The sequence below is a fragment of the Halichoerus grypus genome, chromosome 10 (genome assembly GCF_964656455.1).
Source record: "Halichoerus grypus chromosome 10, mHalGry1.hap1.1, whole genome shotgun sequence".
NCBI lineage: Eukaryota > Metazoa > Chordata > Mammalia > Carnivora > Phocidae > Halichoerus > Halichoerus grypus.
In genome coordinates, this window is record NC_135721.1 from 116,816,178 (window position 1) to 116,844,031 (window position 27,854).

General features: G+C 48.1%; 1 protein-coding gene and 1 long non-coding RNA gene across 6 annotated transcripts; one reads left to right on the forward strand and one right to left on the reverse strand.

Annotated features, from left to right (window-relative positions):
• Positions 1-13,972, forward strand: TGIF2 (TGFB induced factor homeobox 2). 5 transcript variants are annotated; one of them, XM_036064601.2, is made up of 3 exons: positions 1-31; positions 3,726-3,951; positions 11,260-13,972. In XM_036064601.2, the coding sequence occupies exons 2-3, from the start codon at positions 3,760-3,762 to the stop codon at positions 11,779-11,781; spliced, it is 714 nt and encodes a 237-aa protein (XP_035920494.1). In that variant the 5' UTR covers positions 1-31; positions 3,726-3,759; the 3' UTR covers positions 11,782-13,972. The 5 variants fall into 5 exon arrangements, with proteins under 5 accessions (XP_035920494.1, XP_035920489.1, XP_035920492.1 ...); XM_036064596.2 differs by lacking the exon at positions 1-31 and adding an exon at positions 110-252; XM_036064599.2 differs by lacking the exon at positions 1-31 and adding an exon at positions 1,048-1,120.
• Positions 8,690-27,771, reverse strand: LOC118545676 (uncharacterized). The gene is made up of 3 exons (XR_013442024.1): positions 27,613-27,771; positions 25,523-25,617; positions 8,690-8,977 (listed from the first exon to the last, which is right to left on the reverse strand). It is a non-coding gene; the product is annotated as an uncharacterized LOC118545676 (long non-coding RNA).
• Between the last annotated feature and the right edge of the window lie 83 nt (positions 27,772-27,854).

Here is a 27,854-nt window from a genome sequence, read left to right on the forward strand (position 1 = left end):
GGTGGGCGTAGCTCGCCGCGCTCCGCACAAAGTTTGTTTTCTCCCTCCGGGCGGGTGGGGGAGGGCGAGGAAAGCGCGGGGGGAGGAGAGGGGATCTGACGTCAGGCCGCGAGGTGCTTTCCAGCCGCGAGCTGTCAGGCCGAGTGTCAGGCCCGGCAGGTACGCGCCGCGCTCCCCCGGCGCCCCCCGCCCCCTGCCGGGACGCCCGGGACCGAGCCAGGGGCCGCGTGGACGGAAAAGCCGCTCGGAAAAGTCAGTGAGAGGCGCAGGAGTGGGACAGAGGCGGGCGGGGGGCGCGCGGACAACTTGGAAAGTTTCTTTTTCTCGGCCGGGCGGGGGAGGGGGCGTCGTCCTGGCGCGTGCGATTGTGGGTGTGTGAGCTCTGGTGTTTGTGAGCGGCGACTGCTGGGGGCGGGCGGGGGCCGGTGGGGGGAATGTCCCACCGCCCCCCCCCAGCTGAAAGCTCTTTCGGGGCCCTTCTGGGGGGCCCATCTCCCTACGATCCTAGCCCGTGAGAGGGCCGCCCCTGCCCCGGGCCGGGGTGAGAGCGCGGGGGGCGGGTTTGTTTGGTTTAAAAAAGTGCACGTTGCTAACCGCCAGCAGCCTCACCCCCCCGCCCCCCCCCGACGCGGCCGAGCCGAGGAGGGGGCCGCCGAGAGTGACAGCTGCGGGTGGGGGCAGCGGGAAGGGCCCGGGGCTGGGGGGCTGGGGAGCCCGCGCGAGTTCCCCTTTCCTTTGGAACAAAGGAAAGTCTGTCTCGGAGGCATCTGTCACTCCCAGGCGGGCCAAGGAAGCGGGGCGCGTGGGGCCGGCGACCCGAAGAAAGTTTGTGCGCGCCGGGACCCTCAGGCAGGCCGAGCGTGAGCCGAGCCTCCCGCGGGCGAAGCGCGCAGTCTCCGGGGTAGGGGGCGGCCAACATGGAGTCTGGGCGCAGGGCTTGGTGGGGGGGGGCGGTGCGGAGGTGGGAGCCCAGCCCCCTCCCCTCCCCCTCCGGGCCGAGTTCGGAGCACAAAGCCGAGCGCGCAGGCTCGGCCAGCCCCGCGCCCCGAAGAGTCGGCCAGCGCCAAGCGGCGGGGGAAGGAGGTGGGAACCAAACTTTTTCCTGCCCCGGGACAGACACGTGAGTTTTCTTTCTTCCAGAGCCCCCGCCCCACCCGCATTGCGGGCCGGCGGGGGAGCTGGGGCGCCGAGTCTGGCGCGGGGTAGGGGGCTGAGGGGTGCTGGCGCCCCGAGCGCAGGCCGATTCCCCGCCGCCCCGGGAGCCATGTGCTCCGACTAGGTCTGGGCCGCGGGGGAGGCTGCGCGCTTTGTGTGAACTGCTGGGAATGCACGGTGAGTGCGCGGCCCGGGGGAGTGTCGGGAGGAGCTGGGGGAGTTGTCAGAAAGTTCGTGCGGGACTGGCTGCAGGTCGGCGTCGTGGAGTGTGTAGCAGGGTGCACCGGGTGTCGTGTCGTGAGGGTGCTGCCACAGGCCAGTTGGGGTAAGAATTGATCGGTGCTGTGATGACGTTTGGAGTTTCCTCAGTCTGAGAGATCGCGGGTGGGCGGGCCGGTTGGAGTTTGTGGGTAGGCGTATATCCAGGAATTGGGCTGCTTTCGTGGGTACCAGTTGTTCGTGCTAGACGTGGGATCTATAAGCTGTGTGTGTGCTGTGTTTGTCGGTGAAAACCATGGTGGTTCCAGGAGCTAAGCGATGGGTTGGTGCCTGCTATCTGAGCACTGTTACAGAGTTGCCTGGTGGTGAGGGCGTGTGTCTGTCAGTCTGTCTGTGTCTGGGTGTGAGTGTGGGGCGTGTAGGTGGGAAACCTCCCCCGTTGTAAGCTGGCTGGAGTGCAGGACACCATGGTGGAGAGAGGTGTGTGGAGGCTGAGGGGTCATCTCCATGGGCCACCTCAGGAACCCTGCAGCCTGGGACTTGGCTGGTAGCCAGGGTGGAGTTTATACAGATAACCCTGAGTAAATTTCTCATAGGCTGCCAGGACTGCATCCCCGAGCCCAGATCCCAGCTGCCCTGGCCAGCTAAGCCCCAGAAACCTGACCTCAGAAAGCAGTCTGCTGTTGGTGTTCTCTGAGGAGTGGCACCTCTAACCAAGGCCTGTCTCACCTCCAGGTGGCCTGGCTGGGAGGGTGAGACCCTTCCCTCGAAAGCCTGGCCCAGCCAGCCCAGATATCTGGGCTCAGGCCCAAGTCGAGGAAACAAAACCTGGGAGATGCCAGAGTCTGTTGGCCCAGCCTGCTGGGTAGCTGTTAAAAGGCTGAGGAGGGAGGAGCCTTGAGATTCTGGCATTAGCTTGCCCTGGAACTTTTGGTTTTAAAATGTAAATCTCTTTTGCATGTGTGAACCAGAAGTTTGTCAGGGGGATGAGCAACTGAGTTGGGTTGTTTAGGGAAACCCCTTCCTTCGTTTGACAGGTGAAGAGGGGTCTCAAGCCCAGAAAGGAAAGAGCACACTTGCCAAAGTCACACAGCCAAGATAAGAGAACCAGAGCCCAGCCTTGCTCATTTATCTGGATTTTTGAGGAATTGATTCATGGACCAGGCCAGGGGCTAAATGACAAAAGAGAATGTCTGAGACAACCAATAGGGATGACTCAACACTCTCTGCAGGGCAGTAGGTACAGTAAATGTTACACGGATTGCTGTAGGACCATGGGGATTAATAGACTTTCCAGACCTGGGAGGCAAGATGCAACAGAGTTTGATGGGGCTGGGGGAAGTCGGTTGTTGGTGGTGGCAAACCTTGGTCCAAACCTTGTTTCCATACCCTATCCAGCTTTATCAATAAAGCTGTTTTTTCATAACAGCTTTATTGAGATGTAGCTCACGTATCATACAACTTACCCATTTAAAGCAAACAAACAAGTGGTTTTAGTATTTTCACAACTATGTAACCACCATCACCACAGTCAATTTTAGAACATTTTTATCACCTCAAAAAGAAACTCCATACCCTTTAGCTGTCATCCTTCTATCCCCCTCCTCAGCCCATTCTAAATATTTCATTAAAATGGAATCATATGTGTTTTTTGTGACCTGCTTCTTTTACTTAGCATATTTTCAAGGTTCATCCACAGTGTAGCATGCATCAGGACTTAGCTCCTTTTTATGGCCAAATAATATTCCACCATATGGATGGACTACATTTTGTTTATCCATTCTTCCACTGATGGACACTTGGGTTGTTTCCACCTTTTGGCTATTATGAATAATGTCTCTATAAACATTTGTGTTTAAGATTTTGTGTGAACACACCTTTTCATTTCTCTTTGGTAGATGTCTAGGAGTGAAATTACTGGGTCACATGCTAACTGTCTAAGTTAGGTGGCTTTCTCTCTGGGCCTTGATTTTCTCATCTATAAAATGATGGTAACAGTAGTATCTATCTTACAAGGACTTTGTGAGGATCCAGTGAGATAGGAAGTGTGAAGTGCTCAGTACAGAGCATGGAAAACAGACCCCAGTGGTAGCTGTGATTCTAGCCTGGTACTGCTTATTAATGAGCTGCCATTTATGTCAGTAGTCCTCTACTGACCGGCCGCATAAAATGAAGGCATCTCAGACTCTTCCCTTCTGGGTTGCCCAGGCTAAGATATGGCCTGAGACTTCGATTTGCTCTTCCTCCATTGTGGTGTCCCAGGCTCTAATAATGGTGTGTTTGGAGACAGGGAAAGGGTGAGAGGCAGTGCGTGGTAATAATGTCCCCATCCCTTTTGTCACTTGTTCCAGGCTTGCCCAAGGTCCAGCCTAGCCCCTAGACACCATGTCAGACAGTGACCTGGGTGAGGAGGAAGGCATCCTCTCCCTCGCAGGCAAGCGGAAGCGCCGAGGCAACCTGCCCAAGGAATCGGTGAAGATCCTCCGGGACTGGCTGTACGTGCACCGCTACAACGCCTACCCCTCGGAGCAGGAGAAGCTGAGCCTTTCCGGACAGACCAACCTGTCAGTGCTGCAGGTAAGGAGCAGGTAGCAGGAGACCTGGCTTCTAGGCCTCTCTAAGCCCTGTCCCTGATACACTGTGTGGCCACATGAGAACAGCCACTCTCCCTGCCTCAAGGGAAGACAACGACGTGAGGTCACTGCAGCTAGATTTGGGAGACTTCTGAAGAGGCAAGGCACCATTATTAACGTCTTGGTGTCGTTAACAATGGAGGCCATGGGAAGGCGAGAAGGCATCGAGTGTTTGGAATTCAGCCCCCAGCCCCAGAGCAGTGTTGGGGTAGTGACTTGGTGGCAGAAGGGCAGCTGGTGGTCTGCAATGTAGTTAGAAAAATGAGTTGGGATCCTGGCCAAGGAAAGGGCAGAATTCAGAGGTTCTGGGTTCAAAACCCAGTTCTGCAACATAGGAGCAATGGACTACATCTTGATTTCTCCACCTGTAAAGTGGGGGGGGTCGAATCCTCCCCTGCCTGACTGAATTGTTGTTAAGGAGCAGATTCTGAACTGTATGTGAAAGTGTTTTGGGGGCACCTGGCTGGCTCAGTCAGTGGAGCATGTGACTCTTGATCTTGGGGTTGTGAATTCGCATCCTATATTGGGTGTAGAGATTACTTAAAAATAAAATCTTAAAAAAAAAAAAAAGAAAAGATGGGGTGCCTGGGTGGCTCAGTTGGTTGAGCGTCTGACTCTTCATTTAGGCTCAGGTCATGATCTCAGGATCCTGGGATCGAGCCCCACATCAGGCTCCGCGCTCAGCATGGAGTCTGCTTGTCCCTCTCCCTCCTCTGTCCCATGCCCACACTCCCACCCCCGCACTCTCTCTAAAAACAGATAAATAAAATATTTTTTTAAAAGAAAGAAAGGAAAGAAAGTGCTTTGTAAACCATGCACGTGAGCATACCTGAAGATCTCTTGTCCACTTTTTGTCAGAGCACAAGGTATTATCTCCTTGAACTGCCCCAGCTGCTGACCTATAGGTGTTTTTGTTCTGTTTTCATGGTGCTAGGCAGGACACCCTGGACTACCAATGACTTGCCTCCAATTTGGCTCTCATCTACCTGGGAGACACAGAGCAGGCCCCCAGCCTAGCAAAGGCCTATCCCCTGCCCCATGAGCCCCCAGTGCTCCCTTCATGAGCCGGCTAAGCCTCTACCCCAAGTCCCTCTGCTACTGGTTCCAGCTCTGTCTTTTCCTAGCCTTTAATAGATTCCTTATTTCAGTCTATGGTGCTAACTCTCCCTCATTCCCTTACCCCACTCGGAACCTCCCTTGTCTTCCCAGCTCCCATCTCCCATCCCTCTTCCACGATGCCTCACGCTGAGTATTCAGCCCTCAGAACTCCTCTCACCTGACTTTATACTTGCTGGGCAGTGGTTAATGGGAGTCTTGTCTGCGAGAAAGGCTCTAGAGTTACAGAACCTGACTCAGATCCCATCTTCTCCACAAGAAGAAGCCTGGACATTGGCCAGGTCCAATGCCTCTCCCTGAGCCTCGTGTTTCCTCCTCTGAAAAAAGGAGATGATCGTGGTACTTTCATAGTATGTAAGGAGGAGGGATGGAGAAGAAAGATTCAAGGCTCACAGCAAGGTGAGCACAGAGTGGGTGTTACTGCTCTTGTCATCCTCATCTCTCCTAGATCATAGGTCTTGGACTGACCCCGGGTGTCTAGCAGTGTCTAGCATCTCACAGTGCACCAAGCACTCCCAGCTAGAGTTGAGGTCCCAGAGAGGAACCAGACACATTCCTACCCTCAAGGTGTCTAGTCCAGGATGGGAAAGCGGAGAAGACCTAGCCATTAGTGTTTGTAAAAAGTAATCACTTGCTGGGACAGAAGGCAGCAGAGACCCAGGCAGGGTTTCCAAGCCAGCCTGGAGCCTCAACAGGCCTCCCAGAAGAGGTGGACTTGAACTCATAGGATGCAGAACAACACAAGCCAAAGGCTTAAGCCTGAGAACCAGGATCACCTAGATGGGCTCTTTGCTGGTCTTCTGCGTCCAGCCTTTTTCTTCCCTCAAGTCCATTCTATCCTCTCGCTTTTTTTTTTTTTTAATGGGCTTTATTAAGCAGTTCATGAATTGGACAGCATGCCATCTAACTCTGCTCCCTCAGTCCATTCTCTTGAACACAAAAGTACAAATCTGATGGTGTTACACACTCCATGGACCCCACTGTCCTCTGCATAGAGTCCAAACTCAGGAGCTTACCAGCCTCATCTCTCAGTTCTTCCTGTCCCCGAGGCTTGTGAACCTTCGGACCTTCTCCCTGGGCTTCTTCCTGACTTTTCTGAACCTGGCTCACTCCATGTAAGCATTTCCTCATGAGAGCATTCTTGGACTAGGTTTGAGGCCACTACTCTGTGTTCCTGGTGCACCTCCTACCTGTGCTGCCACACTGTATTGAAATTGCTTTTTGTCAGGGAACTGTTTCTTAGAAGTGAGTGATGTGCCAGTTTCTCTTTTTTTTTTTTTTTTTTAAAGATTTTATTTCTTTATTTGAGAGAGAGAGAATGAGAGAGAAAGCACATGAGAGGGGGGAGGGTCAGAGGGAGAAGCAGACTCCCCGCCGAGCAGGGAGCCTGATGCGGGACTCGATCCCAGGACTCCAGGATCATGACCTGAGCCGAAGGCAGTCGCTTAACCAACTGAGCCACCCAGGCACCCCTGTGCCAGTTTCTCTTAAGTTATTTTTCATGGGCCCGCCTCCCCTCCAACATGTTGACTTGAAATATTTTTATTATCACGTCACTTAAGCACATATAAACATAAAACTGGGTTAAAAAAACAACTTCTTGCTTTTGCTCTTATAAATTGTAAAATAACCAGTTTTCCAAAGTAAATGTAAAATCAATGAGATTCCATCTAACTGCATTAATATAAAATGGTGGATGGGGATGATGCTTTGCTGACTGGGCTGTGGTGTGTAGTATTGACAAAGGCACTGACTCTGGAGTTGAGCAAGTCTGGATTGCCAGAGGCCACTGTGCTCCTACTCAAGATCAGAATGGAAACATAAAGCTAAAACATTCTTCTGAGAACTAGTGGATCTCTAGGATGATATATCTCTGATTCCACTTAGAGAAATGTTGGTCTGGAGCAAGGATTTGTTGCTAGAGACTTCTGAGGAAGGGCCAGCTGGATCCTGGCATGCCCTGATGGGAAGGGTTCTGGTGTTGGCCACCCTGCTCTAGAGTCATGCTGAGAGTTAACGAGCAGTGGGGGGGACCATGTGGCCCTGGGTGGAAACTATACCATGAATCCCACATGGCTTCCAACCATCTACCTCTGCTTGGAGGTCTCACAGGCACCTCAGATTTCTCAGTTGGTAATGGATAACTTCTCCAAGCTGGCTCCTTCCCTTTCTAAGGGGTGCCCCTTGATTGCCCTTTCTCAGCTCATTTGATCAGTCACCAATTCCTATGCATTCACCCCTTAAATATTTCTGGAATGTGGCTTTCCTACCCTGGTCCAGCCTATCATTGTCTTACCACTTGTTACTCCACTACTAAAAACCCTTCAATGATTCCTGCCAACCTAATGACAATATCACCTGTCCCTATCTGCATACTGGGCCTCATCCCTGCCCCCTCCCCCATACTCATGCCACACTAATCAGTACCCCACACCACTTCGTTCCCACTCCTGACCAGGGAGACCCTCCACCCTCAGAGGAACTGTGCGCTCTCACAGTACCAGGTCTGGGTCAGCATTTGGACAATGGACTGTAGCTGCTTTTTAGAACAGACTAAACTCCAGAAGCCAAGGCTTACTTATCACTATATGCCAAGTGTTTAGCTCAATGCCTGGTATCTGGTAGGTGCTCAGTAAATAATTGTTGAATTGATATAAAATGAGGAAGTGTGGGAAATGTCAACAGGCAGGACCTCTAAAGAAATGCAGTAGCTCCTCAGTCTGGAAAAATTGGCCTAAGTCCCTGGAGGCAGCTCTCTTTCCTGTAATTTTTAAAATTTCACTGTTTATTAAGAACTTTGCAAATACCCACAAAAGAGAATATTATAATGCACTCCTGGAACCAATCACCTGGCTTCATCATGCATCAGCATTTTGCCAAGCTTGTTTTCTCTCTCCCTGGGGACAGCTCTTTTGATTGTCTCCTTTAACTGGCCCAAGAGCAATCTCATTAGCAAGTCAATGAGTCATTTAACTAACTGGTTTGCTGGTACTCGCCTGGGGCTAGGCAGTTGGGAGGGTAAGACCAAAAAAAGTCATTTGTGAAGGGTTTTCACAGGTCCCTGTGACACCGTTTGAGCCCACTTTATTGCTGTGGTTTTTAACTGTTCTAAAGGGCTGGCTGCCTGTTGGGGAGGGAAGGTAAGCGTGGCAGGGAGGGTTCGGGCCCCATTCTTTCACTCTCATACTGATTGGGGGTGTGCGCTGTGCCAGGCCCAGAGCTATGTGCTGGAAACAGAGCGGTAGAGCAGGCACTATCCCTGCCTTCTGGATAGCGTCCTGTAGGGAGGGAAGACAATGTTTAATGGACTAAGAATTCAACGTAGTTAATTACCAATGTGGTGTCACCTGAGCTCCCCATTCCTTCAAGTCCTTTAGGGCTCCATTCAAATGCAGTTACCTGAGAGAAGACTCTCCCAAAGCGGGACGGGGATGGGGGTGAGCGGGTTAAACCATTGGTTCCTAAGTCTGAGCAGCAGAACTCGTGAGCTTGTTTAAAAACACACATTCCTGACTCCACCCCACCCCACTCCCACTGGATCTATAGAGCAGATGAGAGAGTTTTTTGGTTTTTTTTTTTAAGATTTTTTATTTGTACGCAATCACACCCAACACCGGGCTCGAACCCACAACCCTGAGATCAAGAGTTGCACGCTCCACTGACTGAGCCAGCCAAGCACCCCCAAGAGAGAACTATTTTTTTAAGTCACCGTCAAGGTGATTCTAATACAGCCAGTTGCTTTTGAGAGCACCTGGGTATGGGTGGTCACAACACAAGTGGAGGTCCAGTGATGTTTGGGAAAGGTCTTTCCGTGCCTTCACTTCGCTCCCTTCTTTTGCTTCTGTCTTTCACAGCTGAAAAGACATTAAAATTAAAGCACGTGTGGGTCAGCCTTCTTCAAAGGCCCTGCTCTGATCCTCTGGTCTTCATCAGCTTCCTGGTGCCCCTCCCACGCCCGTTTGCCACAGCAATTCCTCCCACATTCTTCATCTCAGCCACTGATAAAAAGTACTGGCCGGACAGCAACCTCTCACATAGGGCCATTTTGTGGTAGAGACAGGCTTTCAGGCACCCAGCCTGTGTTGTGCCGTATCAATCACAGAATTCACCTTGGCATTCTCCCCACCACCTCCCCAAGGACCTTGAGTGGGGGCAGATCACGTGCCCTTTCCCTGACTCGGACATGGGGCGGGCAGCTGAAGGGGCTACAGAAATTCCTGACCGCCTGATACCACAGCTGGCCCTAGTGGCGCACGCAGGCCTCCTGCCCTTGCCTGGCCCCCCTCAGCTGTGCATTTCTAGCGGACGAGAAGACAAAACAGACAGTAGGCTGCCAGATTTTCTGTGGACCAGGGTGAGCATGTGGGAGAATATATGTGTGTGTGGGGGGGTGTTTTTCTGCTCTTCTCTTCCCAGAATTCTAAGCCAAAATGGGAGGCGCAGCTAGGGGCTGGGTGCCTACACAGCTGCTAATAAACGCCTAGGCTCCCCTCCCCAAGCCTGCTTTCTCACCAGAAATCCTCATCCCTACTTCACTTGAACCAGGTCACTGTGACCTGTTTTCGCTGTGCACAGAGCTAAGGTGAGCAGGCGCAGTGCTCCCTGGGAGCACAGGTAGCTGGTGAGGCAGCTGCAGGATGCAGGAGTGGAAGCATCCGAGCGAGCAGAAAAGGCTTCAGTCTTTTCTCTTCACCTGGCAGTGGGGGTTGCTTGGAACAGAGCCCAGCCTTTGAACTGGTGACCTTGAGCAAGTTACTGAGTTCTCTGATCAGGGCCTCTGTTTCATCACCGGTTCAAATAAAGTGATCATCACAGTACCTGTCTCATAAGTTGTTGAAGATTAAATGAGTAATTAGATGGGACATGTTCAGAACAGCACCTGGTATGTTTTGTGTTCAACAAGTATTCACTTTTAGGATTATGGTCATGATTGTTCGGTTGTCAGTTCCACCTGTTTGCTAAGACACAGCAAAGCACAGTAAGAACAGCAGTTAGGGGCCCTCAAGCCAGGAGACCTGGGTTTGGATCCCAGCTCTACACTCGGAGCCTGTGTGACTTTGGGAACGTTCTTTCATCCTTTAAGAGTTCAGTTCCCTCCTTAGTACTTTGGGGACACTGCTCACAACCTTTCAGGCTTGTATACAGATGAAACAAAATGCAAGTGAGGTGGCTGGCATAGTACTTAGTATCAGAGGTGTTGAGTCCCTTTCCTTTGCCTCACCCAGCTGTTCAGCCCTACCTCTCTCTGGGGCTCCCCTGCAACCTTAGCCAGTATTCAGCTCAGCCAGTGTCTGCTGATGCCTGCTGGTGTGTGTGTGTGGTTGTACTGGAAAGACCCTAGAGATGAAGAGGAATAAACGAGAACCCCTGGAATGGAGAGGAAGAGAAGCCACAAGAAGGCTCTGGCTCTGCCCTGAACAGGAGCTTTCCCAGCCTGCTGAGCTAGGAGCCAGGACAGCTCCAGGCACCAGCTCCTGCCCTAGGTAGCTGTCCCTTTGGCTAGATAGAGACAGACTCCATAGAAAGATGGTACCCAAGGGCTTGCCCTGGGAATGGGCCAAGAGAGGTGATAAGCAGGGGTAGAAACTGGTACAGGAGCCCTAAGGAGAGCTGGGCCTTGATCCATTCAGCAAACAGTAGAGGAACATTAGGCATTACTGCAGCCCACAGTTCCCAATATCCCATCACATAGGAGGTGAGGGGGAGAGGGCTGCTGTCTTTGCCCTCTGCAGCAGCTGGTGCATGCTCTGTAAGTATCTGTTGGTAAACAGGGAGAAGAGAGAGGGCCAGGAGACGGACCTACAGTGTGCAAGGTATGAAGGTCCAACAAACCACTGTTTAGGCCCTGTAGTGGTTTGCCGTGGTGTTCTGGCCTAGTGGGATCAGCCCTGCCTGCTGTCAGTTCTACCCTGAGTCCACAAAGACTAGATTGGGTTTTCCCATTATTGTCCCCACCACTGGTTGTAATTTTATACTCATTTGTAGGATTTAACTCTCTCTTCCCAACATGAACTTGTCTGAAGGGTGGGATCATGTCTGTGTTGTTTACTGCTGTGTTTCTGGGGCCAGGAACATAGGTGCTTCATAGCTGGTTTTGACTGAGTGAACTGATCACGGCCTCTTCCATGCATTCCAGATATGTAACTGGTTCATCAACGCCCGGCGGCGCCTTCTCCCAGACATGCTTCGGAAGGATGGCAAAGACCCCAATCAGTTCACCATCTCCCGCCGCGGGGGTAAGGCCTCAGATGTGGCCCTCCCCCGAGGCAGCAGCCCCTCGGTGCTGGCTGTGTCTGTACCAGCCCCCACCAGCGTGCTCTCCTTGTCCGTGTGCTCCATGCCACTCCACTCAGGCCAGGGGGAAAAGCCAGCGGCCCCCTTCCCACAAGGGGAGCCAGAGCCTCCGAAGCCCTTGGTGACCCCTGGCAACACACTCACCCTCCTGACCAGAGCTGAAGCTGGAAGCCCCACAGGTGGACTCTTCAACACGCCACCGCCCACGCCCCCAGAGCAGGACAAGGAAGACTTCAGTAGCTTCCAGCTGCTGGTGGAGGTGGCGCTCCAGAGGGCTGCTGAGATGGAGCTTCAGAAGCAGCAGGACCCATCGCCCCCCTTACTGCACACTCCTATCCCCTTAGTCTCCGAAAACCCCAAGTAGGCATCTGCCAAGAAGGGTGCTCGAGGCTCGAGCCAGCTGTCCGGGGTCTCTGTTTTGGTTCCTTTTCATACAGAGGGCTTTCTTTGGATCACTGCCAAACATCGGGGTCATCTCCTCTGTCCAGAGGTCTTCAGCAGGAAGATGCCAGCTGGTGTCACTGCACTGTGATGGGGACCTCTCTGCTAACTGCCGTTTCTCCAGGCCTCCTCAGTGATGAGATTGAGATCGGAGATAGGCATGGTGCTGCTGCTGCTTCTCCAGAGGATTCCCAGGACACCTTTGTTCCAGCCTGCTCTCCTAGGCTGGGCACAGGAAACCTGCCACATTCAGACCTATGCCCCACAGCTGGGCCTCTTTTCGTTAAGCCAAGTGTGGACAGTCCAAGTTCGTAAGTGTGAACAAAAGACAAGAGGAACCCAGCAGATGTAACAGAACTGACTCCAGTTGAATGTTTAGGTTTTCACTGAACTGTTTATTTTTCCCTTTTTGCTGGGGTTTGCATTAATGGGAGTAGTTAGCCCAGGTGTGGGGAGTGAGAGTGTGTTGCGTGAGGGAATCTGATGAACTGGGAATTCTGCACCACTGCAACTGGTGAGTGTTTTACAAGGAAGGAGTATTTTTATTTTGGGGACCATCTAAATCTCTGCAAAACTCCAAATGGTTGTTTTATTCTTGGTTTGATTTACAAAAAACAAACCTTTTTGGGCTTTGGCTTTTCTGCATCAGGCACAGAAGGGGACAAAGCCTTCAGAGCAGAAAGGGTCCAACACAGAATCTGACCAAACCTTCTAAGCGCAGAGCAGAGAAGGATAAAACCAGAGAGGTGGTTTTTGGCTTGGTTTGTTCGTTTTTTTTGTTTTGTTTTTTTAATTTTTGTTTTTACTATGTTTTGGGGGACAGGGGAAGTAAGTTAGACCAAGGAAGTGGGTTTTTTGGTTTTGGGTTTTTTTTTTTCCTCTCTTTAATGTTTTCCCCTCTTTATCCTTGAAAGCTTGGCCCTGCAGCCTGAGTTTTGAATTCCTTTAAGAACTTGGATTAGTGGGATCAGAATGTCAAAAGCTGCCAGTAGCTCCTACTTGGAGAGAAGTGAGCCACCTACTGGTCAGGAAGCCCTTGTAGCTGACTCAAATGGGCAGTTTTTCCCACGATGGTGGCAAGAACCTATTCCTGGAAGAAGCAGGGAATGTGTCCCCGGCTGCTGAGGAGCTGCCTTCTACGGAGGCTGGGGCTGGAAATCGGTTAGGAAGCCTGTTCGCTGTGTCTTTGTGTTGCACCTTTCTCTAAATTGGAGTTGCAGAGGCCTCTGCCCTGAACTTCACAGTGAAATAGATCACAGTTGGTCTTACTCTTCTCCCTCCTCCCCATTTTTTATTTTGCGGTCTCATTGCTGACAGCATTCGACAGCAATACACCCCATCTTTATATATCCTAAGAAACACTAATCCTAGGTTACTATTAGCCAAAATATTTTTGTTCTGAAAGCATTGTTACTGGGCCAAAAGACAGGTCAGGAGCCCCCTGCCTGTAGTTTCCTGAAGTTGCCAAGTAAGGCACAAGGGGGAGATTCCTGGCACAAGGGGGAGATTCCTGGGGGTTGACTGACATGGGTGGGCCTGGCTGGGAGAAAGGCAGCAACGTGTGTTCTGTCCTTTCTGGGATGATCCCTGAAGACTTCAGGGAGGCTACCTGACTTCTCAGTGGCTTGGCCTACCCACTGCTGTGGGAATAGGGATTAGCTTTTTAAGGAATGGGAGCTTTGCTCTCTGTGAGTGGGCAAGTTTCCTAGGCTCTCTCTTTTGCCACCCCGCCCATCCTTGCATGTCCCAGGGGGATCAGGGATCCTCACCCTCCTGAGGCCCAGCTGGGGAAGAAAGAACATAGCAGCTTCAAGATTAGTTGAAGTTGCTGTTTGCCCAGCCTGTTCCACCCCACCCATGTCTGTGAGCCCAGGTCTGGTATGACTGTTGGAAGAGGTGGTGAGGGGTGAGGAGCCATGCTGCTGAATTCTGGTTGGCATTCCCCCTCTTGTGCAAGATGGGGAGGCTGGGGGTGGTGCAGCCTCCACTTGGTTTGGTTGTGAGATAAACCTGGAGGAGAAGCACAGTTATCCCGTTGAATTATTTGAGCAAAAAAACTACTGTAAATAACTTTTGTTTTTGTCTTTCGTCAAATAAAGTTGTTTTTGGTTTTTGTTTTGTTTTGTTTTTTATAGCAGAAACAGGTTGACCCACAGTGACCCTGGGCCCCATCTGGAGGTGGGGCAGTTGCCGAGTTCTTACAGGGCTTTATCGTCTCCCCCCTCTAGCAGCCACCTGTCAGGGTTGGGTGCCCTGCATCCTTATTTCTTGTTCTCAAACCTGGCCCATATCCCTTTCATCACAGTGGGCAGGGGGCATATGCCTCCCATGCTACACCAGTCTTCCCTGGGATCAAGAGTCAAGCTTTGGGGTTGCTGAGTGGTGAGGAAACTTAGGGAGCTAGCAACTTTATCCTCCCCCTCAACCAGTGAGGGGTTGAACTGCAGTATGAAGCCAGCACAGAAAGCAGCAGACATGAAATGGATGCTTCAGTCATGTCTGAAACTGGTACCACCTCTAGACTTCCCTATTATGTAAGCTAGTAAATTTCCCTTTTTTGCTTAAGATAGCTGTGAGTTTCATTTACTTCTTTACTTCATAATGAAATGACTATACATTTCATTGCAGCCCAAACAGTGCTAAGTCAAGGCCTGCAGCAGTAAACAGCCTTGCTATGTGCCTGGACCTGTGCAGTGTTCATTATTAAATTTTGTATACACACAAAAGAAGTGAGGTGCCCTTCTCATAGGTAAAGAAACTGAGCGTTTGTTAAATTAATTGGCCTGCACTGTACAGCCAGTATTAAATGCAGCTGGGATATGAACTGAAGTCTGTCTTGCTTGAAGGTCACCCTGACATCTGCCTGGACCTTATCTGAACTAGTGATGGGCAGGCAGTTCACTGCCTACTGGCATTCAATTAACATGGTTTGGGCTAAACAGTAGAAATTTCTTCTACTGAACCAAATCGGCTTCTTCCTGATTCCAGTAGACCTAGATGGAGGATATCCAATCTCCCACAAGTCACTCTCCTGTAGAAATTGAGAGTCAGTGCCTCCCCATTCACGTTCCCCAGATTAAAGAGCTCCGGTTTGAGAGAGTTTAGCCATTCATCCAAGGTCCTGGTTTCCACTTCCCTCTATCAGTAGCCCTCAAACTGGACACTTGGCCCTAGGGCTTGGCAGAATAGGAACATGCTGGAAGGGCTCTTCAAAATAAGTTCAGTACTCATTTTCATCTGGAAAATGAATATTAATATTACCCTAAAAGGGGAAGTGATTTGGATGGTTTGACTGCCTTAGAAGAGATGGCTTCCTACAAATACTTTTCAAAGAACTGAAACCAAAAGCATCTTCTGCACCAAGCTTCAAACTGATGAACCCCAGAGTAAGCAAGCACTTTAGGTAATAAAAGTGGACAGGGATAACGTGGCTAGAGCCCCTCTCTGAAGCTAGAATGTTACCTAAGGACATCTCACTTTCCTCTAACAGTCCTGTTTAGGAAACAGCATTTAAATGCATTGGCTGGCTCAGTTAGAGCATGTGACTCTTGATCTTGGGGTCGTGAGTTTGAGCCCCATGTGGGGTGTAGAGATGACTTTAAAAAAAATAAAATCTTAAAAAAAAAAAAACCCTCTAGGGTTGGACTTGACTCTGGATTTAAAAAGTACACTCTAGGGGCGCCTGGCTGGCTCAGTCAGTGGAGCATGCAACTCTTGATCTCAGGATCATGAGCTCTAGCCCCATGTTGCGGGTAGAGATTACTAAAAAAAATAATAATTTAAAAAAGAAATAAAAACTACACTCTAGTTTAGAAACTGCTAATGGGAAAAACTCCCAGAGGGGAGGGGCTTAGCCTGTCTTGGTGTGCTGTAACCTTGGTGTGTTAGCCGCTGTAGCTGTAGAGAAGAAGGGAACTCGGGGGGGGGGGGGGGGGGGATGTGGAAATAACAATTATCAATGCTCTCAATGTTACTGGTTTCCAAAGTACTTTATAATCTAAGCCTGCATTTAGATTCTGGCTCTGTCATCTAATTAGGTGTCATGATCATAGGCAAGTCAATTTACCACTCCAAACTTTAGTCTCCTCATCAATAAAATGGGCATAGGAATATTCACCTCTTAGGAGGATGAAATAGGATACTCCACGTTACTGTTGTTATATATTGCTATCATCTGGCCTCTCAGCACAGGGCTGGGAGTAAAGCAGAACTGTGAAAATAACTTGCCCCATACCACACAGCTGTTAAGTGGCAAAACTGGAAGGAATTACCCAGAGAAGTAGTTCTCAAGCCTTAATATGTATCAAAGTCATCAGGAGAGCTTACAAAAATGCAAATTCCCAGACCTCACCCCCAGGGAGTCCAGGAATCTACACTCTTCACTTATGCCACAGGAGATTCTCATGCTATTGCTCCAAGGACCTGATCATTATGATCAGGACACTGACTTATCCCAAGGAAGCTGCTAAATTAAGACAGCACCTTATCTTTCAAAGTTTTAAGATAAGAGGAAGAAGGGTACCACCAAGTAGTTTACCCCTCCCCCTGCCAAACCATTTGACTTCCCCCTCAGCTCCCAGGAGTCTATTGTGGCCTGAAGGTCAAGGGTAACCTTCCTGAGATGGTCATTTTAATTACATAAATAATCCACATTTACTATAGAAAATTTTAAAATAAAGGTAAAAGAGTTCAGTATAGTGGTTAAGAGCCCAGCCAACTTTTGGAGGAAAACATGTAAAACATTTAGCAAAGTTGGCACCTAGTAAGAACCCAGTAAGTACTAGTAAAACATTTATCTTAGGTAAAAAGAGGGCCTGGATACAAACTCAGACCTCTACTTCACAACGGGTGCTCTTTCCACAGCTTGTGGTTTTTTTCCCCACAGGACTCTGATTTCTGTGACTCCATCTGTGTCTGTCCAGGGCCCCCAGTCTTACCCCTCGGAGCACACTTTCCTCTCCAAGCCCTCCTGCAAGCAGCTGGCAGTGGCGCAGAGGCCTTCAGTGGAGAGGACATACCCGGTCCCAAGGCTGAGATGGTGTGTTTAACTGGTGCTTAAAAGGTCCCAACCTCACAAAGGCAAAATCTGTCCTACTTCCAAATCTCTCTCCCACTTCCAAATCTGACTCTTCATCAAGTTCTTTTCCATCTTAGACCACCCAGGATGTTTATTTTAACCAGATGGATGCACTGGGATTCAGCCAGACTCCCTACTTCCTAAGATAAGGAAAGCCTTGGGTGAAAGCACAAAGGGATTAAGTCTCAGCCCCATAAATACCCTCCAGGCAAGGGTTCTCCATGCTAACTCCCAGCTTGGCTTTGTCTGCTCCTAGAAAACTAAGAGGAGAAACACAGATCAGGTTTCAGATGCCTATTGAACCTCTAACTTGCTGTGTGACACTGAGCTGGACTGGATCTAAGGACCCCTCTAAATATAACGTTCTGTGACACCCTCCCCCCCATGTAATCAAAACTTAATGAATCTCAGAGTTAAAATAAGAGCTTCACAACATAATACTACATATAAAACTCTTCTTGCAAAAAATAAAATTATCGGGCGCCTGGGTGGCTCAGATGGTTAAACGTCTGCCTTTGGCTCAGGTCATGATCCCAGGGTCCTGGGATCGAGCCCCACATCGGGCTCCCTGCTCAGCGGAGTGTCTGCTTCTCCCTCTCCCTCTGGCTCTCCCCCTGCTCATGCTCTCTCTCTCTCTGTATCTCTCTGTCTCAAATGAATAAATAAAAAATCTTTAAAAAAAATAAAATAAAATAAAATAAAATAAAATAAAATTATCTGTTTACAGATGATATGATCATATATGTAAAATCCTAAAGACTCCACCAAAAGGAAACAGAAAATAATAAATGGATTCAGCAAAGTTGCGCAATACAAAATCACAAAAAATCAGTTGTGTTTCTACACACGAACAATGAACAATCCAAAAAGGAAATTTAAAAAATTTTTCAAATTATAATAGCATCAAAAAGAATAAAATAGTTAAGAATTAACCAAAGAAGTGAGACTTATGCACTGAAAACTAGAAAACATTGCTGAATGAAATTAAGGAAGATAAAAATAAATGGAAAAATATCTTGTGTTCATGGACTGGAAGACTTACCTACAGATTTTCACTGCAATCTCTATCAAAACCCCACTGATTTTTCTTTTTTAAATAGACTCCATGCCCAGCTTGGGGCTTGAACTCACGACCCCAAGATCAAGAGTTGCATGCATGTTCTACCAAATGAACCAGCCAGGTGCCCCTCCAATGATTTTTTTTTTGCAGAAATGGAACAACTCATTCTAAAATGTATATGGAGAGGCGCCTGGGTGGCTCAGTCGTTAAGTGTGTGCCTTTGGCTCAGGTCATGATCCCAGGGTCCTGGGATCGAGCCCCGCATCGGGCTCCCTGCTTGGCGGGAAGTCTGCTTCTCCCTCTCCCACTCCCCCTGCTTGTGTTCCCTCTCTTACTGTGTCTCTGTCAAATAAATAAAAAAATCTTAAAAAAAAATAAAAATAAAATGTATATGGAATCTTAAGGAACCCCCAATAACCAAAACAATCTTGAAAAAGAACAAACTTTGAAGACTCACACCTCCTGATTTCAAAACTTACTACAAAGCTAAAGTAATCAAAAAGTGTGGTATTGGCACAACGACAGAAATAAATAGACCAAAGGAATAGGATTTGACAGGCTTGCAGTATACCCTCACATATGTGGTCAAATGATCTTTAACAAAGGTGCTAAGACCATTTGATGCAGGAAGGACAGTCTTTTTAATAAATGGTGTTGGGAAAACTGGATATCCACATGTAGAAGAATGAAGTTGGACCCTTACCTAACACCACATAAAAAAATTAACTCAGTGGGGCACCTGTCTGGCTCAGTCAGTGGAGCATGTGACTCTTTTTTTTTTTTAAGATTTTATTTATTTGACAGAGAGAGAGATTTCTACACCCAAGAAGGGGCTTGAAATCATGACCCTGAGATCAAGAGTCACATGCTCTGGGGCACCTAGGTAGCAAAGTCAGTTGAGCGTCTGACTCTTGGTTTTGGCTCAGGTCCTGATCTCAGGGTTGTGAGATCAAGCCCCATGTTGGGCTCTCGCTCAGTACAGAGTCTGCTTAAGACTCTCTCCCTCTGCCCCTCCCCTCTCCTCTAAAATAAATAAATAAATCTTTTTTTTTTTTTAAGAGCCACATGCTCTTCCAACTGAGCTCGCTAGGCGCCCTGGCAGTGACTTCTTGGATATGATACCAAAAGCACAGGCAACAAAAACAAAAAATTAGACAAAGTACACTTCATGAAAATTAAAAACTTTTTTTTTTTTAGATTTTATTTATTTATTTGACAGAGACAGAGATAGTGAGAGCAGGAACACAAGCAGCAGGAGTGGGAGAGGGAGAGCAGGCTTCCTGCGGAGGAGGGAGCCCGATGTGGGACTCGATCCCAGGACCCAGGGATCATGACCTGAGCCAAAGGCAGACGCTTAACGACTGAGCCACTCAGGCACCCAAAAATTAAAAACTTAAAAAAAATTTAACTAATCTCTACTTAATAAAGGGCATGAACTCACAACCCTGAGATCAAGAGTCACATACTCTACCAACTGAGCCAGCCAGGTGCCCCCCAAATTAAAAACTGTTGTATATCAAAGGATACTACTATCAACAGAGTAAAAAAGGGGGGCGCCTGGGTGGCTCAGTCGTTAGGCATCTGCCTTCAGCTCGGGTCATGGTCCCAGGGTCCTGGGATCGAGCCCCACATCGGGCTCCCTGCTTGGCGAGAAGCCTACTTCTCCCTCTCCCACTCCCCCTTGCTTGTGTTCCTGCTCTCGCTATCTCTCTGTCAAATAAATAAATAAAATCTTAAAAAAAAATACAAACACAGAGTAAAAAGGTAACCCACAGAATAGGAGAAAATATTTGCAAATTACATAAATGATAAAGGATTAATATCCAGAATATATACAGAACCCCTAAAACTCAACAACAACAAAAAAACAAACGACAGGACTCAAAAAATGGGCAAGGGTCTGGAATAGACATTTCTCCGAAGACATACAAATGACCAACAAGCACATGAAAAGATGCTCAACATCAGTAATCATTAGGAAAATGCAAATAAAAATCATAATGAGATACCACTTCACACCCATTAGGTTGGCTATTATCAAGGGGCACCAGGGTGGCTCAGTAGGTTAAGCATCTACCTTCAGTTTAAGTCATGATCTCAGGGCCCTGGAATCGAGCCCCATGTCCAAGCCCCGTGTCCAACTCCCTAATCATCGGGGAGTCTGCTTCTCCCTCTCCCTCTGCCCCTCCCCACCAACGCATGTGTGCTTTCTCTATCTCAAATAAATAAATAAAATCTTAAAAAAAAAAAAACAGAAAACAAGTATTGATGAGAATGTGGAGAAATTGGAACTCTTGCATACTGTTGGTGGAAATGCAAAATGGTGCAGCTACTGTAGAAAACAGTATGGTTGTTCCTCAAAAAATTAAAAAGAGAATTATCACATAATCCAGCAATTCCACTCTGGGTATATACCCCACAGAATTGAAAGCAGGAATATAAAAAGATATTTGTATACCCATATTCATAGTAGTATTATTCACAACAGCAAAGAGGTGGAAGCAGCCTAAGTGTCCCCCAGTAGATGAAAAAATAACAAAATAAGGTATATATTATGAAACTGAATAAAGGAAACCTCATTTAAGATGGAGATGGGGGAAGGGCGCCTGGGTGGCTCAGTCGGTTAAGCGTCTGCCTTCGGCTCAGGTCATGATCCCAGGGTCCTGGGATCGAGCCCCACATCGGGCTCCCTGCTCAGTGTGGAGCCTGCTTCTCCCTCTCCCTCTGCCTGCCTCTCTGCCTGCTTTGCTCTCTCTCTCTGTGTCGAATAAATAAATAAAATCTTAAAAAAAAAAAAAAAAAAGATGGAGATGGGCGGGGGGACCTGGGTGGCTCAGTCAGTAAAGTGGTCGACTCTTGATTTCAGCTCAGGTCATGATCTCAGGGTCTTGGGATAGAGCCCCATGCTGGACTCTGAGCTCAGCGGAGAGTCTGCTTGAGATTCTCTTCCTCTCTCTATCCCTCTGAGCCTCCCCTCATGTGCACACACACTCTCTCTCACAAATAAATAAATCTTAAAAAAAAATGGAAATGGGGGCGCCTGGCTGCCTCAATAGATGGAGCACGCGACACTTAATCTCAGGGTTGTGAGTTCAAGCACCACACTGGGTATAGCAATTACTTAAAAAAATAAAAAATAAATGTTATGGGGCACCTGGGTGGCTCAGTTGGTTAACTGTCTGCCTTCAGCTCAGGTCATGATCCCAGAGTCCTGGGATCGAGCCCCGCATTGGGCTCTCTGCTCAACGGAGAGCCTGCTTCTCTCTCTCCCTCTGCCTGCCACTCTGCCTACTTGTGCTCTCTCTTTTAAGGATTTTATTTATTTATTTGAAAGAGAGAGACACAGCGAGAGAGGGAACATAAGCAGGGGGAGTGGGAGAGGGAGAAGAAGCAGGCTTCCTGCGGAGCAGGGAGCCCGATGCGGGGCTCTATTCCAGGACCCTGGGACCATGACCTGAGCTGAAGGCAGACGCTTAATGACTGAGCCACCCAGGTACCCCATTGTGCTCTCTCTCTTATAAATAAATTCTTTTAAAAAATAAATTTTAGGGGCGCCTGGGTGGCTCAGTCGTTGGGTGTCTGACTTCGGCTCAGGTCATGATCCCAGGACCCTGGGATCGAGCCCCGCATCGGGCTCCCTGCTCCTTGGGAAGCCTGCTTCTCCCTCTCCACTCCCCCTGCTTGTGTTCCCTCTCTCGCTGTGTCTCTCTCTGTCAAATAAATAAATAAAATCTTTAAAAATAAATAAATAAATAAATAAATAAATAATAAATTTTAAAAAGTCTTTTAAAAAAATTAAATAATAAAATACAGTTGGGAGGCCAGCAGAAGGAGCTCTCACACCCTATCAGTACTCACCAATTAAACACAAAGATCCCAAAGGACATACCTTTAACTCCCAACAGGAAGAAGCCTATTTTTTACTACTCAGCAGGAGGAAGAAAGATCTTCTCCTTGTCCAGCAACAGCCCAGTCAATGAAAGACCATTACAACTGTTATAGCCAATGAAAAGCCACTATACTTCAAACTCCTAGCTTAATCCAACATGTACTTTTTGTTTATAAAAGCCCCTCCCAATCCCCTTCCTCTATAAAAGCAAGTTTCTCCCTTTTGTTCTCTGGATTTGCCTATCATTTTGCTACAGTTTGCATGTCCCAAATAGCAATACTCTGCTATTCCCAAATAAACTCATTTTTGCTGGTAAAAAAAGTGAGTTTTATTTTTTTTTTTTTCCAAAGATTTTATTTCTTTATTTGACAGAGAGACACAGCGAGAGAGGGAACACAAGTGGGGGAATGGGAGAGGGAGAAGCAGGCTTCCTGTGGAGCAGGGAGCCCAATGCGGGGCTCGATCCCAGGACCCTGGGGTCATAACCTGAGCCGAAGGCAGATGCTTAACGACTGAGCCACCCAGGCGCCCCGAGTTTTATTTTTTAAGGTTAACAATATATACAATGAACACCTAAAGAACATTTAACAAAGTTATTCTGCCTTAAAAAGGAAGGAAATTCAGGGGCGCATGGGTGGCTCAGTCGTTAAGCGTCTGCCTTTGGCTCAGGTCATGATCCAGGGTCCTGGGATCGAGCCCCACATCAGGCTCCCTGCTCAGCGGGAAGCCTGCTTCTCCCTCTCCCACTCCCCCTGCTTGTGTTCGCTCTCTCGCTGTCTCATTCTCTGTCAAGTAAATAAATAAAAAACCTTAAAAAAAAAGTTAAAGAAAAAATTAAAGAAAAAAAAAAAAAAGGAAGGACATTCTGACACTGGCTATACCCTGGATGAATCCTGCAAACAGTATGCTAACTGAAATAAGCCAATCCGAAAAGGACTAACACGGTGTGATTCCACTCTTATGAGGTACTTAGTCAAATTTAGGGACAGAAAGCAGAATGGTAGTTGTTGGGGACTGGGATAAAGAGAGATTGAGGAGGGACGCCTGGGTGGCTCAGTTGTTAAGCGTCTGCCTTCGGCTCAGGTCATGATCCCAGGGTCCTGGTATCCAGCCCCGCATCAGGCTCCCTGCTCCGCGGGAAGCCTGCTTCTCCCTCTCCCACTCCCCCTGCTTGTGTTCCCTCTCTCGCTGTGTCTCCCTCTGTCAAATAAATAAATAAAATCTTAAAAAAAAAAGAGAGAGAGATTGAGGAGTTACTAGTTTGAGGGCACAAAACTTCCAGTTTTGCAAGATGAAAGGGTTCTGAAAATGGATGGTGATGGCATCTACACAACAAAGTAAATATACTTCCCTGTGCCACCAAACTGTACACTTAAAAATGTAAATTCTGTGGGGCACCTGGGTGGCTCAGTCGTTAAGCGTCTGCCTTCAGCTCAGGTCATGATCCCAGGGTCCTGGGATGTAGCCCCACATCGGGCTCCCTGCTCAGCGGGAAGCCTGCTTCTCCCTCTCCCATTCCCCCTGCTTGTGTTCCCTCTCTTGCTGTGTCTCTCTCTGTTAAATAAATAAGTAAAAGATTTTTTTTTAATAAATTTAATTTTTTTAAAATAAATTTAAAAAAAAATTTTAAATAAAAAATCTTTTACTTATTTATTTATTTTTAAAGATTTTATTTATTCATTTGAGACACAGAGATACAGAGAGAGAGAGAGAAAGCATAAGCAGGGAGAGAGGCAGAGGGAGAGGGAGAAGCAGGCTCCTCGCCGAGCCAGAAGCCCGATGTGGGGCTCAATCCCAGGACTCTGGGATCATGACCTGAGCTGAAGGCAGACGCTTAACCATCTGAGCCACCCAGGCACCACAATAAAAAATCTTTTAAAAAAATGTAAATTTTGCTATGTATACTTTACAGCAAGTAAAAAAAAATTAAGTTTAAAAAAGAATTTAGGGGCACCTGGATGGCTCAGTGGTTAGGCGTCTGCCTTCGGCTCACATCATGATCCCAGGACCCTGCCCTGCTCAGCGGGGAGCCTGCTTCTCTCTCTCCTTCTACCTGCTACTCTACTTGTCCTCTCTCTGTCAAATAAATAAATAAAACCTTTTTTAAAATAAATAATAAAAAAGAATTTACTGTTTTATTCCGATTGTCTCCATCGTCAGTGCCCCCCCATATCTCCTGAGTGACTTTAACAGTCTTTAAACTAGTCTCCCACTCTGATCCTGTCCTCCAAAAAGCAGCCAGAGTGACCTTGCTAAGACGCAAACCTGAAAAGTGAAGTGCCCCTGCTCAAACCCCTTCTGTGGCTTCCTCCACCCTTGGGACAAAAATAATTTCTTCATGGCCATCATCAAAAAGACAAGGGGGGTCCGGCCCCACATCTATGGAAAAGTGAACCCTTGTGCACTGTTGGTGGGAATATAAATTGGCGCTGCCACTAGGGAAAACAATATGGAGGATCCTCAAAAAATTAAAAATAGAAATACACTATGATCCAGCAATTCCACTTTGGGGAATATAGAACACTAAGAAATAAGGAAATGAAAACACTAACTTGAAAAGGTATCTGTACCCCATGTTCGTAGCAGCATTATTTACAATAACCAAGGCATGGAAACAACCTAAATGTCCACCAATGAATGAATGGATAAAGAAGTTGTGGTATATACACCATGGAATATTATTCAGCCACAAAAAATGAGGAAATCCTACCATTTGTGACAACATGTATGGACCCTGGAGGTTTATGCTGAGTAAAATAAGTCCGTTGGAGAAAGACAAATACTTTATGATCTCACTCACATGTGCAATCTTAAAAAACAGACTCAGAAAAAGAGATTAGACTTGTGGTTACCAGAGGTGGGTGATGGGGGAGCGGGAGACGGAGGAAGGTAGTTAAAAGATACAAACTTCTGGGCGCCTGGGTGGCTCAGTTGGTTAAGCGACTGCCTTCGGCTCAGGTCATGATCCTGGAGTCCTGGGATCGAGTCCCGCATTGGGCTCCCTGCTCGGCAGGGAGTCTGCTTCTCCCTCTGACCCTCCTCCCTCTCATGCTCTCTGTCTCTCATTCTCTCTCTCTCAAATAAATAAATAAAATCTTTAAAAAAAAAAAAAAAAAAGATACAAACTTCCAGTTGAGATAAATAAATGGTAAGGATGTAAGGTACAACATGAGGACAATAGCTAACAATGCTGTACTGATACATTGGAAAACTGTTAAAAGAATAAATCCTAAGCGTTCTCATCACAAAGAAAATTTTTTTTCTTCTTTTCATTGCATCTATATGAGAAGACAGAATTAGCTGTATCTATTGTGGTGATCATTTCACAATATATGTAAATCAAACCATCAAGAGGTAGGCCTTAAACTTATACAGTGATGTATGTCAATTATATTTCAATAAAACTAGAAAAAACAAAAACAAATTCTTCAGCATGCCCCTCCCACTCCTTCCCAACTTGTGGCTTTATTCCCTACCAGTGGCTGACAGGGTTTCAACTCCTGGAATGCTCTCTTCTATTCCTCTCCCTCTTCCCCTTAACTCCTACTCTTCCTTCAGAGCTCCATCTTTCCTAACCCTCCAGATCAAACTCCCCATTACAAACCTTTACCACCAGGCCCAGCAGACTGAAAACTTACCTTTTCTGTCTTGGACCTTGGGTGAGGTATTCTTCCAACAATCTATGACAGAATGAATGACACTTTGTCTCCAGCACTGCATGCCCCCAGGGAATCTGTAAAAGAGGTGTTTTTTTTTTTTTTTTTTTTAAGATTTATTTATTTGACAGAGAGAGAGCACAAGCAGGGGGAGCGGCAGGCAGAGGGAGAAGGAGAAGCAGGCTCCCCACTGAGCAGGGAGCCCATGCGGGGCTCGATCCCACGACCCTGGGATCATGACCTGAGCCGAAGGCAGACATCCAACCATCTGAGCCACCCAGAGGCCCCAAACATAAAAGAGGTTTTATACCAATGGTACACTTCCAAACGGGAGTCAGTTGCTTAGGCTTTAACCACAGTTTTGCATATGGGAGGGAACAAGGTTCAGAAAAAAGGCAGGGCTGAAAAAGAACAAGATCCATGTGAAAGTTGGAGGACTAAAAGATGTGGACCCATGTCAGGTATATGTCCCTCCCACCAGGTCCAGACAGAGTAGTGTCTGTTGTTGTGTATGTCATCTTTTGGGGTCCAGCTTCACTCAACCTATTGAAAGAGGATCTTGGAATTGAGTTGTGGTTGAAAACACCAACTATGGAATTCTGAAAAAGCTCCCTAGGAGATTCTGTTGTTTGCCTAGGGGGAGAAATACAGGTCAATGTTGACAGGTATACAAAGGATGTTCTGACTTCATTGATATTCTGACCTCACTAGTATTAAGACTAAAAGCTTAGGGGGGCGCCTGGGTGGCTCAGTCGTTAAGCGTCTGCCTTCGGCTCAGGTCATGATCCCGGGGTCCTGGGATCGAGCCCCGCGTCGGGCTCCCTGCTCCGCGGGAAGCCTGCTTCTTCCTCTCCCACTCCCCCTGCTTGTGTTCCCTCTCTCGCTGTGTCTCTCTCTGTCAAATAAATAAAATCTTTAAAAAAAAAAAAAGACTAAAAGCTTAGGGGCACCTGGTGGCTCAGTTGGTTGGGCAACTGCCTTTGGCTCAGGTCATGATCCCGAGGTCCTGGGATGGAGCCCTGCATCAGGCTCCCTGCTCAGCAAGAGAGTCTGCTTCTCCCCCTCCCCCTGCTCATGCTCTCTCTCACTCACTCTCTCTTTCAAAAAAAAAAAAAAAAGACTAAAAACTTAAGGTTAAGGGGCGCCTGGGTGGCTCAGTTGGTTGAGCGACTGCCTTCGGCTCAGGTCATGATCCTGGAGTCCCGGGATCGAGTCCCGCATCGGGCTCCCTGCTCGGCGGGGAGTCTGCTTCTCCCTCTGACCCTCCTCCCTCTCATGCTGTCTCTCATTCTCTCTCTCTCAAATAAAAAAATAAAATAATCTTTAAAAAATAAAAAAAAATAAAATAAAAACTTAAGGTTAAGAGTAAAGATTTTGGAGTCAGACCGACCCAGGTACTAGCTGAATGATTCCAGACAAGTCAGCCTCTATAAACCCACCACACAGAAGGGCTTTGGTCTCAACTTACTTCATAGCACAATGCACAAGGCACCACCTGGAGGGCTTACTAAAATGCTGATTATGGGCCGCACTCCCACAATTTCTGATTTGGCAGTTGTGGGATGGGGTCCGAGAATCTGCATCTCTAATCAAGCTCCTAGGTGATGTGGCTGCTGGTGGTCCAGACACATACGTTGTGAACCACTGTCCTAGCACACAGTGAGGACACAGTAGATGAATACTCAGATATTCTCACAGCTAATAAAGTACTTTCTGCACTCCCCCCACCCCAACCCCTGCCTCAGGAGTTCTCAACTGGTTCCAACTTGCCATATGGCCTTAGAAAATCTTTTCCCCTCTTTGGATCTCAGGTTCACATTTGCCAAAAGAGGATACTGGGCCAAGATGACACTAAATTAATACAGAAAACAGTTTACATCCTAAACAGGGTCCTATGGAACTTGCAGGGGTTAGGGGAGAAAATGAGCAAGGGCTATAAATCCTGAGGGGGCCGCTGGGGACTTCCGGGGAGCCAGTTTTGGGCTCCGAAAGACGCGGAAAAACAGGGCCGCGTTCTACCCCACTGCTCTAGGGGACAAACCGTGGAGGGCTGGGCGACGCTCAAATCTAACCTCGGCTCTCTGACGCCGTTCTCCAGTCTCCACAGCGCCTCCTCGCGCTCGCGTCACCATCCCCACCTAGATTGTCCCTTCCCACTCACCCTACCGTGCGCCTGGCGGAAGCTTGCCGTCACTTCCGTCACGCGTAGAGCGCTTGCGCCGAGGGGACGACTGCGCTTTCTCTCGGACGGCTGCACGGCTGTGGATTGGCTGCGTGCGTTCGTCGGCGGGAGGACGCGCTGCGCTGCGTTGCT

Coding starts and splice junctions, on each gene's coding strand:
- TGIF2 (XM_036064601.2), top strand. CDS start 3,760: ATGTCAGACAGTGACCTGGGTGAGGAGGAAGGCATCCTCTCCCTCGCA. Junction 3,952..11,259: donor CCAACCTGTCAGTGCTGCAG/GTAAGGAGCAGG, acceptor CATGCATTCCAG/ATATGTAACTGGTTCATCAA.